Source organism: Arvicanthis niloticus, chromosome 30, assembly GCF_011762505.2.
Source record: "Arvicanthis niloticus isolate mArvNil1 chromosome 30, mArvNil1.pat.X, whole genome shotgun sequence".
Taxonomy (NCBI): Eukaryota; Metazoa; Chordata; class Mammalia; order Rodentia; family Muridae; genus Arvicanthis; species Arvicanthis niloticus.
Window position 1 is genome coordinate 21434904 of NC_133438.1, and position 19105 is coordinate 21454008.

The window sequence follows — 19105 nt, forward strand, 5'->3', positions numbered from 1 at the left end:
GGAAGTTATGCTTTAAGCTTTTCTTGTTTTAGTACGCATCTTAGTAGCAACATGTGACGGTGCATACATATTTAACGGCTGAAAAAAGATGCTTTATCATGCGTGAGTCCTAATTATACTGAAGTAAGCAATGAAGGAAATTGGAAAATTCTGTTTTCCTGGGTCATCAATAAGCAATGAATCTCCTCTGTTTTCCTTTGCTCTCACAATTATTATTGAACATAATAACTTTAGTCACTGATACACGACCTGGCGTTTTTTTGCCAGTGTGGCGTCCCCTAGGCAAGTTCCCTACTGCCTGGTGCCTCCTGTCTCCACAGGTGTGCACTGGGAACTACACCTTCATTCCCTACATGGTGACACCACACAACAAGGTCTACTGCTGTGACAGCAGCTTCATGAAGGGCCTGACAGAGCTCATGCAGCCCAACTTCGAGCTCCTGCTGGGGCCCATCTGCTTACCTCTTGTGGACCGTTTCGTTCAGCTTTTGAAGGTGGCGCAAGCGAGTTCCAGGTAACACTTTGTGCCCACAGTGGGTGATGAGTGAGCATTGCCGGTCTGCTTTACCTATCTTGTCACGTGTTCCTACTTAAGGAACAATTTTCAGTACCTTCTGGGTAGGGGAGAAAATGTGTCATTTTATTTCACAAGTTAAACCTCGTTCACTTAGTTTATAAAAAATGGGCTCCAGCCGGGCGGTGGTGGGGCACCCCTTGAATCCCTGCACTTGGGAGGCAGAGGCAGGTGGATTTCTGAGTTTGAGGCCAGCCTGTTCTGCAGAATGAGTTCCAGGACAGCCAGGGCTATACAGAGAAACCCTGTCTCAAAACAAAACAAACAAACAAACAAACAAAACAAAAGAAAAAAAAAACAAAAACAAAAAACCGGCCCCCAATCTATTGTTTTATAATGACAAAGATATATAGATATAGATATATATGTTTATATATATACACACACATATTTATAAGTATTTATAGTTCTTTTACTTATTTTTAAGTAAATTTATTTATATATATATAATCTTATATATATATATATATATGTGCTTATAAAGAAATAAGTATATATGTATATATATGTATATATACACTCACACACACAATCAATTATGGCTACCTCAGAATAAATGTCCAGGGACTTTTAGTGTAAGAGCCAAAACTTCTTAAATTTTTTTTTAAGAACATAGTTTAGGTAAGAATAATCCCTAGAGGGCTGGAAAGATGGCTCAGTGGTTAAGAGCACTGCCTGCTCTTCCAGAGGTCCTGAGTTCAATTCTCAGCAACCACATGGATTCCACTACAACCATCTGTAATGGAATCCGATGCACTCTTCTGGTGTGTCTGAAGACAGTGACAGTGTACTCATATAAATAAAAGTAAATAAATCTTGGATGATGATGAAGAAGAAGCATTATTATTATTATTATTTCTGGGCCAGTGAAATAGCTCAGTGGCAAGTACCTGCTGCCAATCCTGACAGCTTGAGTTGAGGCCCCAGAATTTAGATGGTGGAGAGAGAAGAGTGATCCCTGTAAAGTTGGCCTCTGACGGCCATACCCGTGACTGGGCACACACAGAAGCACACGCACATGCTCTAAGTCAGAAATGTAAAAATACTCTGCTTTATTCAAATAGCTCTGGCTGGCCTGGAACTTTCAATGCAGTAACAAACTCCTTTTGGAGGTGAGCTTCCAATAGTCAAGAGATTCACCTGCCTCCGCCTCCTGAGTGCTGGGATTATGAGCATGTGCCACCATGCCCAGCCAATGTGACTGTTTTAAAGAAGAGTAATCAGTTGCTTATGTTAATGGATAGTGATACCTGGCTAGAGCTAAGGTTGTAGTGTAGTCAGGTCATGGGCCTGTCTAAATTATTTGGGATAATTTGCACTCCAAACTAGTAAGATGAAAAATAAAGTTTGGATATATTTTGAAATACGGCAGAAGTCTAAATGAAATATGTGGACTTCCAAATTTGTTAGTAGTGCCAGATGCACAGGGTGTTCCTTCAGCATAGCTTAATGGGCTGAAAACTACTCGTAGACCAGTGTCATGCATTTCCTCATAAAAGTACTGTATTTCAGTGAGTCGCTTTCTAGAGTTAACTCTTCGAAATGTGTGGTTTTTCACCAGCCAGTACTTCCGGGAATCTATACTCAATGATATCAGGAAAGCTCGAAATCTATACACGGGTAAAGAGTTGGCAGCCGAACTGGCAAGGATCCGTCAGCGGGTAGACAATATTGAAGTTTTGACCGCAGACATTGTTATCAACCTGTTGCTTTCCTACAGGGATATCCAGGTGAGGGGATACTCAGCGTCTCTCAGGTGTCATGAGGGAGGGATGCGGTCATTGAATTTCAGCCCGGGTAATAAGTAACCCATGTTGCCACATAGAACTGACTGCAACCTTTCCACTCTGTGACTTCATGGCGAATGGAGGAGGCTCGCAGATGGAACTGTCGGGGTTATGTCATACACGTATTTACTCTCCCTCAAAAACTTCTCACACGCTCAGCTCTTGGAGAGCTGATCTCCTCAGTGAGCTTCGAGCACACCTGTCAGTCAGACAATGAGAGCTTTGTTTTAGCAGACAGCAGAGATTTTTTTAGATATTTCTGGATCTATTTTCCTGAAATTCTGCTACTGACACCAGTAGTGCCAAGAACAAGAAATATAGAACTGATTGACTCTTTATAAAGTAGTGGTGGTGGACCCACGGACATACTGCATCATTTCTACTGCGAGGTCTTAGGCTTTTTAAGATCTAGCAAGTAGAATAAAATCTCTCAGTGAGGGCTGTAGGGTTAGAGTTGTATCATAAAATCCAGGTAACTCCTGGCTTCTTGTTCCTGTATTCAGCCTCTCAGCCCCGTGTAAAACTTCACCCATGAGAGAGGCTCAGTACACGGAGTACCATGGCAGTTAGCAGCCTGTGGCTAGAGGAAACTCACTCAACGTGACATGAAATAATCTTGCTACTTAGAACAGAATTTTAGTCAGTTGCTCCCTGACCTCCAAACTTTTTATGTCCTTGATGGAAGCCTGCAGACCTGGAGCTATGTGAGAAGAGCCAGTCATGTGTCTGTGGTTTATGTTTTGTTTCTTTGGGTTCTGTCAAATACTGGAACTTTATTTTTCATGCCTTAATCCGTGTAATAGGAATTTAGGAGAAACACAGCTGCTGCTTCTAGGATTTTCAAAGCTCTCAAATTATTTTTTTTTCTAACATTATTGACTATTTGGGAATTTCACATAATGCACCACAGTTACTCACTTCCTAGTCTTCCCAGGTCCATACCCCACCCTTTGTGACCTCCCCCCCCCTAAAAAAGAAAAAATATATACATACTAAGTATTTTGTGTGGCCCATATAATCATTGGAACATGGCTAACTCCCTTAAAGAAACCTGAGTTTTTCCCCACCTCCACCAGAAGCCATCAGCTGTGAAGAGCTACACGTGAACATCCCCACCACAACTCTTACAAGCTCTCTTCAATGGCTTCTGGTCTAAACTGTTTGCTATGTGCGTGCGTGCGTGCGTGCGTGTGTGCGTGCGTGCGTGCGTGCGTGCGTGCGTGTGTGTGTGTGTGTGTGTGTGTGTGTGTGTTGGTGGGGTGCTGCTACAGATGCCTTCTATGTCCCTCAGCAATTCTAACTTTGTCGTTAATGCCTTTCTTGGTGTTAGATGCCTGGCTGTCTTTTTGGAGATTCCTCCTCAGGGTTTAATTCTGTGCTGTCTGTTTTTGTTGAAAGGACTATGACTCCATAGTGAAGCTGGTAGAGACTTTAGAAAAACTTCCAACCTTCGACTTGGCCTCGCACCATCACGTGAAGTTTCATTATGCGTTTGCACTGAACAGGTAAGATGCTCCCTCCTGGGATGCTCTGAGTGATGACTCTTACAGACACCGTTGTAGCTTCCCAGTGGCTTCCAGCTAGAATATTGTGCTGTATCTACCTCAGCCATGAGAAGTACTGTAAGCACGCCTTCTGACTTCTTCTCTCTGGGTTTGTTTGTTTGGTGACAGGGTCTCACTGTATATCTCAGGCTGGCCTGAGTTTTTGATCCTCCTACTTCTGTCTTTTGATGGCTGTTATTATTACCAGCCTCTGTGTGTGTGTGTGTGTGTGTGTGTGTGTGCCCTCTGTCTCTCTGTTAGTAAAAAGCCTCTCATACATAGTATTTGTGGATATAATTTTTTATAATTCTTTTTTTTTCCACGACAGAGCTTGTGTTTTATATTTTATAACACTCAGTGTTTTATCAGTATGGCACTACTTCTAAGAAAATATAGTTGTCCTTGGGTATTTATTCAAAATTCGTTGCAAACTCTTTAAAGGTTCCCAGATCCAATGTTCAAGTCCTTATATAATGATATAGGATTTCATGTAACAATTACACATTCTCTATATATTTAAAGCCATCTCTAGATAACTATGATATCTTACATAATATAATGCTATGTAGATGGTTGTTATTCAGGGAAAAAAATCTGTGCATGTTCAGTATAGACATTTCTCCAATATTTTCAATGCATATTTGATTGAACCTGGGACTTGAGAATTTAGAAGTCCATAAGACAACCTCAGTATCATCTGTCTCTTCACATCCTGATTCACTGAAGTATGAGGATAGTTTTGAGGAAGTGGATGTTTTTCCTTATCTAGAGACAGCTTTCCCAAGGACTGCTGGGAGCACCTTTAGTTATGACCAGAACCCTGCCAGTAACATTATAAATTATGTGCCCACAAGCCTGTCTGAGTCACTTTTGACAGAGCTTGTCTTAGTCCTCACTCTGTCTTCGGCATACATCATAACACGCCTCAGTGTGGCCTCTCAGCTACCATCATCATAGAGGGTCATCTATGCTCTAACCACGGATGGACAGAGTCCTGTGTAGTCCAAAATCCTTAGCAGTCCTGCTCTTTCCTTTATGGTAAGGTGGCTGAGTATACATGTTGCTGCAAAAGAAAATTGCTTCTTAAAAAAAGGAGAAGACCTCTAATTCATATAGAACTCACTGTGTATTATAATTTCCCTCACTTTACAGCTGAGGCCCCTGCAGACTGAAAAGGCTGAGTAATTGTCCCTGAAGGCTCCCAGCGGATACGTGCTGTCCTAGAAAGCCAGCATGACGTTCAGCTAGAACTGATGTGTTTCCGTTTCTACCCAACAGAACTAGAGAGCTTGCCAAGTTCACCAACAGCTGTAGATGGAGAGCTAATTTGTCTTTCATTATTAAACATCCTTTACATCTGATAGACTTAGATAAGACCCCCAGAGCTTACCTGCTCTTTGTCAAACCACACCCCCCCTTTTTAAAGTAAAATGTATTTTGAAACAAACTGAGAAAAATCCTAGGAATCTCTTAGAATTTTACTTTGTGTGTCTTGCCTCTCTTTCAAAAGTAACATAATGGAATGAAAAGCATATTTGTATAAAGCAATATTCTATTTTTTTTTTTTTTTTTTTTTTTTTTTGGTTTTTCGAGACAGGGTTTCTCTGTGTAGCCCTAGCTGTCCTGACACTCACTCTGTAGACCAGGCTGGCCACCAGAGTGAGTGTTTTAACTCAGAAATCCGCCTGCCTCTGCCTCCCAAGTGCTGGGATTAAAGGCGTGCGCCACCACGCCCGGCCTATAAAGCAATATTCTAAACACAAGACATTTAGGTAAAGGTAGAATTTATGAGCAAAAATTTAAAATAGTAGTTGTGAGTATGGCAATATACATAATTTTAAAAATAATTTTATTTGAAATATACTATATATATATATATTTCATATATAACTTAGTCATTTAAAATATCCTGTATCTTTGATTTTAGTATATTAATTGAATTATATAACTGTCATTCCCACAAATTATAGAGTATTTTTTTCACCCTACAAGGGAACCTTCTACCCATTAGCAGTTGCCCTTCCCTGTTGAGGCCCTCTCCACTCCGGGCTTGGCGGCCGCTGTATCCCGGTCCAAGCTGATGCTTCGGTCCAAGGGTCGGGGTTCAGCAAGAGAGAGAGTGAGGACGGACTCAAAGAATGGAGACCAGACAGAGTGTGATTCAATCCCGTTTATTCTTCAGTCTCTCTTCCTAGTCTAAGTCCCAAGTCTTGAGTTTCTAGTTCCTAGTTCCTAGTTGTACTCCTCTGTTCTCTTCCGAGTGTCTAATGTCTATTCTTACTCCTAGTGTCTGATTCTCTGTTCCTCCAAATTGTTCTGAACTCTCCTGTCTGCCTCTCGCCTTTTATCTGTCTCACTTCTAAGCCAAGCCTCTAAGTCACGCCTTTAATCATGCCCTTAGGTCTTGTCTCTAAATCTGATCTCTAAGTCACACTCTTAAGTCACACACCTTTAATCTCACACACCTTTAATCTCACGCACCTTTAATCTCAAGGTATCTAAACCAAGATTATCAGAGTGTGCTCAGCTGTTGTAGACTATTGTAATCCAAGTCTCATGTCAGGGTATATGGCTCAAGATGGCTGCAAAGCTGATAGCAGCTTTCTGCTAAAAGTCGGCCCCAACACTTCCCCATAGCACAGATCCTCCTGCTCCTGGCAAACACGAATGTGCTTCTGTCTGTACTGATGGTTCTATTTTAAATATTTCTCATAAGTGAAATTATACTGTTGTCAGCCTCTTTGTGACTTTATTTTTTTCACCTAGCATACATAATATTTTTATCACTGAAGAAATGTAAAGTATGATTTTGAGGACCATCCACACCTATTGGAGCTCCTGATAACTCAGTGAGTTCCTGTCTCGAAATTTAAAGTGAAAAATGAAGTCGGGACATAGCTCAGCGCTTGTCTCACATGCCTCATGCCTTGTCTCACATGCCTGTGGTCTCATCTTCTAGGCCAGTACCATACAAACTACATGAGACCAACCACATCTGCAGGTACTCAGCCACATGGAGAAACCAGTGAACTCTTGGTTGGATTTGAATTTTGGAATTATCTATAAATTAATTTTTTTGTTGTTTTGGAACAAAAGCCATTGAAAACTAACGTTGAGAGTTTTTTTTTTTTCTTATTTATAATAGTTGATTCTGCTCCATTCAAGGTCACAGGGTACACACGCAATAGAATTCCACCATCTTGAACCTGTTCATAGGCAGCAGGGAGAGTAGGACTCTGGTAGCTACAAGTCCGTCATCTTAACCACACACACCTCACAAGAGATCCTGGACAGACCCAGGAGACATGTATCAGTATAAGAAAGTGTAGGACAGGGTTTATAGAGGAATCTCAAAATCTAACTGTTTTTATTCTGCCAAACTTTACTGGTGCAAATCAATACATGAAACAGGCAATTGATCTATAATTGCTTTTATGATCTATATGAAAACAATGCTCTCTACTTTAGGAGAAATCTCCCTGGAGACAGAGCAAAGGCTCTTGACGTCATGATCCCCATGGTACAGAGTGAAGAGCAAGTTGCTTCGGATATGTATTGTCTGGTTGGCCGAATCTACAAAGATATGTTTTTGGATTCAAATTTCACTGACACTGAAAGCAGGGACCATGGAGCGTCTTGGTAAGACTGGAGGATGGGAGGTAGCTTCTCGATCCCAGAGTCCGTGATGCACAAAACTGTGCAGATGAGATAAGGGAAGCATTCGGACTGTGTCTGTTTGATGGTATATTGTGAGCTAAGCTTTGATTGTCTAACTTTAGTACATAATTTGATGAGATTGATTTAACACCGAAGGGTAAGTTTACATAAATTAGATGGAAAAGTTAAGAATGTAATTTGATTTGAAATGTGTACCGTGAAAAGATAAGTACAATTTTGTGAGAACTATAGAAAAACATCAAGAGATTTGAAGAAGTCAAAAAACACACAAGTTTGTGGATAAACCAGCTTAATATTTTAATTATTCCAGAAGGGTTTCTTCAAATGATTTCTAAAGTTTATTTGAAAGATTAAAGGGTCAAGAATAGGCAACACAATTTTGGAAAATCGATGGAAGAACCTGCTCTAGCAGAGGAAGCTCACGAGATTGTAGTATTTCTTGGGCAAATGAAATACTGTACCACAATGGTTCATACTCACCAGACTAGCTTTGTGACAGGGTATGGGGAGTGGTTAGCGAATTAATTAGCTGGAGGAAGGTTTGGAGCTTCAGCAGTGGTACTGGGAAATGGATTTATCACCTCAGAAAAGTAAATAAGGTTGAGTCTCTATTTTGTTTACTTCTTATTTAAACTTGCTTTTTTTCTGGTGGTAGGTATCAAACGCAGGGCTGTATTTATGCTGGGCAGGACTAAGCTACAGCCTCAGCCCCAGCCCTAAATCTCTTTCTTAAGCTCCGTGCAAAAGTTTAATTCTAAGTGAGTTGAAAGATCTATATATACAAATAAAAATAAATTAAGGAAAATACTTGTAGCATAAAACCTGCAAGTTATGTTTATGACTTTGGGTTAGGAGTGAATTTCTTAACCAAGGTCTAAAATTACTAAACAAACAAGGAAGAAAAACCTAAGCAACAACAAACCAACGAAAAAAGATCTTGGAGAATGGACTGTGTCAAAATGTACTGCTGCTCCTTAAGGCTCTGGCTTTTGCAGGGGACAGAGTGGCTTCAGCCGTGCCGATCTTCCTGCTGATGACAATTGGAACTGTTGAGAACAGTTATAAAGTAGTGTGGAGTCTTGGAGGATCAGAACCTGGGGAGGTTTTGGTCCTTGGATAAGGGAAGAACATGGAGTCAATCCCCCAGAGCTCTCCCTGGACTCAAATAGAAAGTCACAATCTTAATGGCCTAAGGAGACAATGCTAGGTGACCAGAGTTCCTAGAAATAACCCTTGAGTAATGACCACGCCACAGTATGAAGAGATACAGGATCTGAATGTGAACTCCTTCTTAGCTGAACCCTAGGGTGAAGGAGCCTGCAAGTAAAATGGCAACTGGAAGTCTGTAGACCCATACAGAAGTTCAGCAGCTGCCCACTGCCAAGAAGAAAGTTTTCAGTTTGAAGTCATTGTCGTAGAGAATCCCAAACTCTCAAGTGAAACTCCTTTAGGATGAAGGGAGTATAGTAAGTTAAAACCATCACATAACCGTGCTCGAAAACTAAAACCAAGCCTCCATATGCTAAGACAGATTGCTAATGCTCTGTTTGCCTCTTATAACCTATGGTGGCTTCTTAGGCTCCTATATTTGAATGCTTAGTCACCAGGGAGAGGAACTGTTTGAGGGGGGGATAAGGAGGTGTGGTTTTGTGGGCGTAAATGTGTCTTTGTTGGAGGAGTTGTGTCAATGAGGATGTGCCTTGACATTTCCAAAGCCCACACCAGGACCAGTGTCTGTCTCTCTGTGTCTGCCTGCCTGCCATCTATGGGTCAGTCCGCAAAGCTCTTAGCTACTGCTCCAGTGCCACGCCTATCTGATTCTTGCCATGATAATGGTGGACTAAATCTCCAAAACTGTAAGCGAGCCCCCAATTTAAATTGCTTTCTTTTATATTTGAGTTTGTGATGATGTCTGTTCACAGCAATAGGATAGTTACCTAAGACAGAAGTTGGTGCTAGGGATGGAAATATTGCTATGACAAGTCTGACCATGTTGTTTGTTGGAGGAATATGGAAGATTTAGGGACTTTGGACCACAAAGAGGTTGAGTTCTCTAAGTGGGATTCACTGGGCCGTCCTTGTAGGAGCATGGAAGACAGTCGTGTTGAGGATCATTTGGACTGCAGGCCCAGCTCAAGAGGCTTCAGAGAAGATAAGTATTAACAGCTGACCTGGAGACCATTCCTTGTAACGTTTTGGCAGAGAATGTGGCTACTTTTCGCCCGTTGTCCTAAAAAACTTGCCCTAGGCTAAATTCAAGAGTTTTGAATGTGATGGGGTTGGCAGAGGAGATTGCAAGACAGCCTAGTATTGATTATGTTATGCGGTCACATGGTTATGATCATGCTTGTGCATATCTATGTTGAGAAGGAACAAGTGAAGCAAAGAGAAATAGAAAAGGTTTAGTTTGAGGGGCAAAGGAGCACGAGGGGGGTGCAGTGCTGGGGCAGGTAAAGAGATTAAAGAAAAGTTGCATGGAGTAAAGGGAGTGGTGACCTCAGGGCAGAACCACACCCAACCAACCCTGCAACCAGTAAAGGAAACCTGTAAAGATCCTCAGAAGGATCTTCTAGGCCTAAACACCTGAAGGCTTATTCAATGTAAATCAAGGAGGGGCCAGGTCCCCGGCCTAGCAAACAGAAGAACTTGGCAGCTTTAGCCAAGCTACTCTGGCTTTAGGGTTAATGAAGAAACAGGAGTCAAATGCTTGTTGAGGAAAGCCACTGAGGCAGAACTCAGGGGAGTCCTGCATGGATACCTGGAGAAGCCATTATGTCAAGCTGGGAAGGGAAAGTCTGGATTGTGTTGGAGATCCCAAGATGTTGGAAATGCTGGAGCCCTGGGATACCTGCCCAGGAGAGCTGCTGACAGAGTGTGGACCATCCCAGAAGAGAGACATGTGCCATGTGCCGCAGTCAACAAAGCTGGGAGGAGACCGGAAGAGTCTAATAATGGAATTTGGAGTTTGCCCTGCTGGCTTCGTTCCAGCTGTGGTCCAGTGTTATATTCCCTATGCTCCCTTGATTCCCTTTTGTAACGGTAATGAACATTCTGAGCCATTGTCTGTTGGAAGTGTGTGATCTGCTTTTTCATTTTGATTTTACTATGGGTTACAGTTAAGAGACTGTCTTGAGTCTTTGGACTTTTGAACAGTGAGACTGTGAAAGACTCTGGAGAGATTTGAGGCTGAAAGAAGTGGATTTTACATTTCAATATGGGTCAGAGGAGCCTATGGGGTGAGGTAATGAGGAGGAGGGTGTTTGAATGAGAACGACCTTCATAGACTCTGATATTTAAAAAGCTTAGTCACCAGGAAGTGGAACTATTTGAGAACAATTAGAAAGACTGGGAGATGTGGCCTTGTTGGAGGAAGCTATCACTGGGCTGGGCCCAGTCTGGCTACTCTCCCACCCCACCCTACCCTACCCTATGCCAGCCCTGCCTCCTGATTATGGATCAGTATGTAAAGGTCTCAGCCACTGCTCCATCATGATACCTGTCTACTCTCCACCATGATGATCATGTGCTAACCTGTAAGTAAGGCCCCAGTTAAATGCTTTCTTTTATAAGGGTTCCCTTGGTCATGATGTCTCTGTACAGCAAAAGGAACAGTGGCCAAAGTCTTAAGAAAAAAGAGAATCAAGACTCTGCAACATATTCTCTGTGTCTATTGCTTCATGAAAAGTTACCGAAGGTGAGAAAAAGTATGGTCCGTGATCAAGAAAAAAGCCAGGCGTAGAAGCACATCCACAGGGTCCGTCGTGGTGATCTATGTATGAATGCCTGTAATCCTCACACTTGGGTGGTAGGGATAGCAGGATCAGGAATTCAGTGTAAGTCTCAGCTACACAGTGAGTTTGGGACCTGCCTGGGCTCCATGACACCCTGTCTCAGATGAAGGAAGAGAGAGAGAGGGAAGAGAGGGAATGAGGGAAAAAGGAGGGAGGAAAGATGGAAGGAAGGGAGGGAGGGAGAGAAGGAAGGAAAAAAGGAAGGAAGGAAGGAAGGAATCAATCTATGGGCAAGACAGGCTTTGGAATTTTCAAAGGACAAGACAAAGGGATAACAAAATGTTAAATACACTTGAAAATGATGAATATGATGAATAGTAATGTGAGGGATTATGGGATGGAAAGATTTGAAAAAGAAAGAACGACAAAGATTCTAGAGCTAAAAAAAAATACTGTATTAGAAATTAAATATCGTAGGTTGGGGCTAATCCCACATAGGTCTGATATAATATAGGCAAAGGTCAGTAACCTTGAGAAGAGGTGATTCAAAATGAGATTGGAGCAGAGGGAGGGAAAAGATTGAGAAAGAAATTAATCATCTCAGTGGTCTGTGGTGAGCATTGCTGCATCTGATACAACTTTTAATTTGAAATTCAAGGGAAAAGATTTGAAGCATATTAGTGGCTGGTGGCCACCCAACTTAATGAAATGCATCCTTAACCCACAAGTTTAGAGAGCTGAGCAAGCCACTCACAGACTAAACAAAAACAAAGAAAAGCTTGTATTAACACATCATCATGAAACTGCTTTAAAAAAAAAAATGTCAGAAAATGTCCTGAGAGTAGTCTAAGAGAAGCTACTTTCTATAAGGGAGAGGACACAGTTCTCATCAAGGGAAGCCAGAGGACAGTGGGACAGCACAGTGAAGTACTGAAAAGAAGGGCAGGTCAGCAGAGGCTCTGAGCCCAGCCATGGTTTTCTCAAACTTGAAGGTAAACCTGTGGCTACTCCAGGCACATAAAGATGGTGTCTTTTGTTGCCAGCAGGTCTTGACTAGATGACTGTTACAGGGGATCCTGTAGGATGAAGGGAAACGTGGAAATACAGGAAGGAATACAGAGCCCTGGAAAGGATAAATATATAAGTAAATGTAAGCGGTACCAACAAATGTAGCTGTTACTCAGTATATATGACCTGCCCTAAAAATACTTAAGAAAAAAATTGAAATGAGCCTAAGATTACTGTAAAAGAGGAAGCACAAATGCCCCAAAAGTATTTTAGCTATATAGAATAAAGTCCTTTTATAGCCAAAATGATAACATACAAATTTATTCTGTTCAGATTATCCAAATGTTATTATTTGACAATATTATTTTTTTTTGGCAAGGATGTTAAAGAGATGGAAGTCCCAATCCCTTGCTGGGTGGGTATTCACTTTTCTAACTACCCAGAGAAGTTAGCAACCTGTTGACTCTAGACACAGCAGATATATACACTTAGATAATATTGTGATATAGAAAGTCCTTTTAAAAGTTGAACAGAGACTTGGGGACTGGGTAGCTCAGTGGTAAAGTGCTTCCTATGCAAGAATGAGGCCCTGGGTTCTAGTACTGATATGTGTGTGCCTGTGTGTGTGCGTGTGTGTGTGTGTGTGTGTACAAAAAAAACCAAGTGAAACTGTCCTATGTTGTCTATAGGATTTGTAGGTGCCGTGTCTATAGTGTCAGTATAGATGCATGGATGGATGCCATAATCTCCAAATCCAGTATAATGGCACCAGTAAAGAGGAGAGAGTGGAGTGACTTACATGCAATTTAATTATATGTAATATGCTTCATTTCACAGCTGGATGGTGGTTGTATCAGAGCACTGTTTTTAATTGTCCTTTTGCATGTCTTACTATTCCTAAAATACTGACCACTTTGTGTATAGTTTCCTGTGTGCGACTATGTTGGTATGTGTCTGTCTGTTTATTAAAGAAAGTTGACTCTTCAGGAGTTCCTGATAGCTAATAACCCATCATTAATTTGTGAGGCTGAAATAATCATATCTAAAACTTGTGCCATCCTAGTAGATTAGAGAAAGACCAGAAACAGCAATGGCTGAGTACCTGGATAAGACTAAGGGGCAGTGACTTCCTGTTTCCTTCACAGGAAGGTTTGGTTTGACATTTGAGTTTGTACTTCAAATTATTCCTACAATGAAAGAGTTGTGTCTCTTAACCCAGTGAATGCCTTTCCTTCTCTCCTGTTACAAAACAGTAATGTAATTACGCAGCGTGTTTATTATCATGGGGTTTACACATTAGACTGTTCTTCATGGTAGGTGATTAGATTCAGTTGTTTGAGGAGCTTTGAGCCCACGTGGATATGGTTGGTATAGATCGTGTGCCACAATCATGCCCCAAACACCTGATTTTCAAGGTCTGTGAATTCAAGTGGAAAATGTGTTCGGGGAAAGTCACATGCGTTGGGCACATGAGCAGAATAGAAGTGTTTCCTCTTTTAAAAAGAGGAGTTTGGACTAAGGCAAGACAGATCAAGGTTGTGTTAGGTCCATTTAAGGAAAGCAGAGATTCTTCTGTCTTGTTCTGGCTTGGTTTCATTTACTGGTTCCCTTTTCGTGTTTCCTGTGTAGCTCAAGATGAACTGTTTTCAGAAAGGCTTTGTGGTCAAGGTCTTGCGGGCTTGTGTTTTTATGACTTCACTCCAACCTAGCTCCGAGTTTTCTAGTGATAGGAAAGGCTGCTAAGAGTCAGCAGACTCAATGGGAGAACTTAGAATGGATGTCCTATCACTTACTTGTTTAGCAATGGAAGAATGTCACTTCATGGGAGTGCCTGCTCATAACTTTAGAGTTGTCATATCTGTTTATCCTGCTAGACAGTAAGCCTGGCTCCATTTAAAATACATTGTTTTTAATGCTTATCATTTTAATTAATTAATATGATTGATTTAAATTTATTTGATTAATTGATTTTCATTAATATGCTTAATCTTAATTTATTATTTTAATTAATTGACATAACTTAATTTTAATTAACTGATGTAAATTCTTTTAATTAACTGGCTAATTTAGCTGTTGTATTTTCTCACTGTTTCAGTCCATCCTTAGGGCATGCTCTTTTCTCACGGCACAGACCCTCACCTAGCTGTCTGTTAGAGCTGAGAATGAAGCTGTCTGCCGGGGTGCTGTTGTTAAAGGGCACCTCTGAGTTTCCCCAGCATCTCATCCTAGGTGCACAGCATTCACACCTACCCTGGGGCCTCCATCCCGACCTGATGGGTCAACTGACCTTCTCTTTTGAGTCATAGTCATTCCTTGTTAACTTCAGGTGCTGGGATAAAAAAAAAAAAAAAAAATGCCGTGTCGCACCAAGCAGTCAGTCCCTCCAGCCTGAGTCATTTTGTGTTTGTTTGTGTAAATTGTGATCCATGCCCCGTAGACAGTTTAGAGACAGTAGCTTGAACTCAACAGAAAAGACCCCGGGGCAATTGTTGTTAGCCTTATCTCTAGACTCCACCCAACTGTTATCTTGAAACTGCCTGGTACCAGCTAAGAGCCTGGCTCCCATATAAAAAGGACTCTCCATCCCCCTCCCCCTCCCTTCATCTCCCTCCCTTACGCCTTCCCTATTCTCTCTTTCTATCTTTCCTCTCTCCATCTACTCTCCCAGCCTCTCTTCCCCACATGTCCCCAGCCAGCCTTTCCCCTTCTTTCTCTCTTCCTCTCTTCTCTCTCTTTGTGTGTCCTTCTCTATCCCCCTCCTCCAGATCCCAGATAAACTTCCTTTTATATTAGGCCTGTCATGTGGCTTGATTGTTCAGGAGGACACCTTGGCAGGGTCCACAAAGGCCCCTTAGACCGCCGTTTTATAAAACACAATGGTTGTGATGTCCTGGCTTATGGAGTCCTTCTTACAAGTACCCTTCTAGATATTGTAATCAGTCTAGTGTTTCTGCCTCAGGGTGGACAGTGAAAGTTCCCTGCTCCTCGCTATGCAGGGCATCCTCTTACTGACCTGCAGACCCGCTTTCCACGTTATAATACATTGTTACAGCAGACTTTCGTTTCTTAATCTGATGAGACACAAAGGATAAGGTTGGAAGGAAGAATGTGTATCCTGTCTGTCTTTGGATATCCGAGCTCTTTGGGACTTCATTAATTCAGTCTCACTAGATGATCTGCTAGAGGACTGGTAATTTTTGGAGATCGTGTGTTGCCATAGTTTCACGCTCCTTATGTACCTCTGTTGGGATGTATGCACCTGCTGCTGGTTATTCGCTTGGTGTACCTTTGTTTGTTTGTTTCTTTTTGATCGGCTGTATTCTTTCCAGTGAAATTACCATGCTCACGTGGAACTTGGATGTGGTAGATTGGCATGTGCAGTTCAGAGAATAATTTCTCAGCCCAGAAGCCCCAGTACCTGGTACAAGAATTTTGCTGTTTCTCAAGTAGGATGAACTTCTAATTTAATCACCCATGTCTCACTGGGAGAATTACAGCTGTTAGGGCACAAACAAAGGGAAGTGGCTGCTAAATAAAAGTAGAGTCCAGGTTCTCCTGGCTGGCAAGAAGACTCTCCTCAGCCAGGATGAGACTGCACACAGTCTTCATTCTGAAAGCTCCACCCACTTTACCGCCAAGGCCTCCCTCCTTCACAGTAGAAGTGTGTGAACACAATCTGTTACTTTGGAAGTTTGAGTGAGAAGTGATTCGTTTTAAAATTAATCCCTGTATAACTGCATTTAGATGCAGAATATTATTTCTCAGACGTAATAACGAGTCGAAGGTAGTATACCTTATTAGCTCCCTTTCCACAAATACTTAGTGCTGAAACAAAACTGACAGGAATAGAAGCAGTGTCAAGCTATTATTCAAATGTTATTGGAATTATTCTTAATACGTGAGTGTTTAGTTCATTTGCTAAGGTTTTTTTTTTTTTCCCCAAATGAAGTTGTCTTGATTTTTTTTTTTTTTTTTTTTTTTTTTTTTTATTGCTGTGATACAGTGTGGCCAAGAGCGGTTTAAAGGAGCAAGGTGTCTGTTATCAAAGGAAGCCAGGTTAGGAAGTCAGGGGGAAACCCGAGGCAGGAAGTGAATGTGGCACTTGCCACATAAGCAAGAGGACCTGAGTTCAGATCCCCAGTGCCCTCCTGAAAAGCAGACACAGTGGCAGTTGGAAGGTAAACACAGGGGCTGGGAGTTGATTCAGTGAGATACCCTATGTCATGAAGTCAGTTGGAGACACTTGACATTGACCACTGGACTCCATGTGAGCATCCACATGTACACACACACACACACACACACACACACACACACACACACACGTGTGACAGAAAGCAAGTAAAATGATTTTTAAAGTACCGACTAAGCGTAGAGAGGGATAGAGAAGGTGGCTCACTCTTTGGAATCCAGAGAACAAAGTCAAGCTCCTTCTTGCCTATTCCACACCACACAACTGACTCTCTCTGTGCTTCACTTTCCATATTGTTGGAATTCCCCTGGTTTTTAACAGTTGTCAGGGTTATAAGTGCTGGTCCCCAAGTGTCACATACAGTTGTCACTACCTAAGCACACAATATTTGGAGGCTGTTACTTTTGTACTCTCTCCCAGTCTTTTGGAGTTAGCCACTGGTTTCTCTGGTGGATGACATCATAGGTGTTGTATTATATTATTAGGGACATTCTCTGTAGGAAGATTGCAGATGTCTACCTCTAGCCCCTAAGCTAGGTACATAATGGTTGTGCATTCTACCCTGCAAGATCATTTGTGATTTAGCGTGAGCATTTTTTCTGGTCATTCTGGTCATTCTACCAGTGGCTGCTCCTTTAGGCCAGATCTTGGAAGGAGAGCAGAGTGGAGTAGGCCAAACCACCTGCTGAGTGCACAACACCCAAGGGGAAATCCTGGGTATCTAAAACAAGATGTTTTCAGAGTGTACTCAGCTGTTGTAGGCTGTTGAAAACAAGTCTCTTCTCAGGGTATATGGCTCAAGATGGCTGCAAGGATGATAGCCGCCTTCTGTCGGCTCCCCACAGTCCATGTCTTGGCTGTGACCCTTTTTGACTTTTGACAGAGAACCTAGAATGTTCTCTTGATCTCTTGATCTTAATCAAGGTTTCCCTCTTGATCTCTTGAACACTGTGGGAGATTCCTTGTCCACATTCTGGGGTCTGGGGCTTAGCTTTTTATTCTTTCGCTCCAAACTTTAGTAAATTTCTTCCCTCTTTATTCAGTGTACTTACGTGTGGGGTGTTTGTGTGTCTGTATGAGTGCTTTCAGATGCATGTATAAATGTGTGCATGTACAAAGCCTAGAGACTACCATAGGGTATTTTCCTCAGTCTTTTTCCAGCTTACTTTTTTTAAATTTTTTTTATTTTTTAAGAAAGAATCTCTCAATGAACTTGGAGCTTGCCAAATCAGCTATCCTGCCTGGCTAATGAGGTCCAGGTATCCACTTGTCTCTCCTACCAAGTACTCCAGTTATAGATCTGTGGTACCCAGATCTTCACATGGGTGCTGGAGATCCAAACTCAGGCCCTCATGCTTGCTGAGACATCTCCTCAACTGCAGCAATATCTTTAGACTGAGACCTTTATGTCCAGGCTCTTTTGCCTAAGGAGATGTTGACCTAGCGGGACTTGAACATTACCAGACATTAATTTTTACTCTGCCCTCTGAGCATGCCCCATCCCAGACTGCTACAAAACCTAACCGATCCTTCAGCATATCCTATGGGGAAAAGTCAGCCATATTGTGTGAGGCTTTTTCAAATTTCTTTTTTTTTTTTTTTTTAGATTCATTTATTTTTATTTATATGAATACACTGTATCTGTCTTCAGACACACCAGAAGAGGGCATCCGATCTCATTACAGATGGTTGTGAGCCACCATGTGGTTGCTGGGAATTGAACTCAGGACCTCTGGAAGAGCAGACAGTGCTCTTAACCACTGAGCTATCACTCCTGCCCCTCAAATTTCTAACCTATGCAATTATCAATGAGTTTCACTTCTCCCAAACAGACCTTCAGATAGGCAGAATATTTCTGCTTATACCGTGATCAACAGCAAGACAGTTCTTTTTGGTTTTTTTCGAGACAGGGCTTCTCTGTGTAGCCCTGGCTGTCCTAGAACTCACTCTGTAGACCAGGCTGGCCTCGAATTCAGAAATCCGCCTGCCTCTGCCTCCCAAGTACCAGAATTAAAGGTGTGCGCCACCACTGGCTGGCAAAGCAGCTCTTTTTAAAAGAACATTTCTGTCTCTAGAATTTTAATTTACTTTAGAGATAAGCAAATTTCTTAGTTTTGGAGTAACATCATTTCTTAATTGAAAAAAGTTTTTTTCATACAGTCTATTCCAATTACAGTTCCCCCTCCCCCAATTCCTTTCAGATGCCCCCTGACTTTCTCACCCACCCACCTTCTTTTTCTCTCTTTAGAAAACAAACAAGAAAAAACATAATTTTAAAGAAACATACACACACACACACATATATACACAGATACAGAGAGAGAGAGAGAGAGAGAGAACGAACATAAAAATCAAAATTGGAAACTATAATGTATAAGCAACAGGCCAGGGAGACAATCACTACCCCAAAGTATCTCAGGGCTACTATTGCTGTGGTGAAATACTTATGACTAAAGGCAACTTGAGAAGGAAAGGGCTTGTTTCCCTTTAACAACTCATCCTCAAATGTGGTAAGGGCAGAAACTCAGTCAGGGAAGGCAGGAGCTAATTCAGAGGCCATAGAGAGCTGCTGCTTACTGGCTTGCTCCTTA

At 41.8% G+C, this 19105-nt stretch overlaps 1 protein-coding gene across 3 annotated transcripts in view; it reads left to right on the plus strand.

Moving 5' to 3' along the window:
- Positions 1–19105, plus strand: part of Map3k5 (mitogen-activated protein kinase kinase kinase 5) — a 193292-nt gene that overhangs the window by 71803 nt on the left and 102384 nt on the right. For all 3 annotated transcript variants that reach the window (XM_076928058.1, XM_076928060.1, XM_076928059.1), the window contains 4 exons: positions 321–514; positions 2136–2304; positions 3760–3866; positions 7374–7544. In XM_076928058.1, the coding sequence (XP_076784173.1) occupies positions 321–514; positions 2136–2304; positions 3760–3866; positions 7374–7544 (641 nt within the window). The remainder of the gene's footprint in view (positions 1–320; positions 515–2135; positions 2305–3759; positions 3867–7373; positions 7545–19105) is intronic.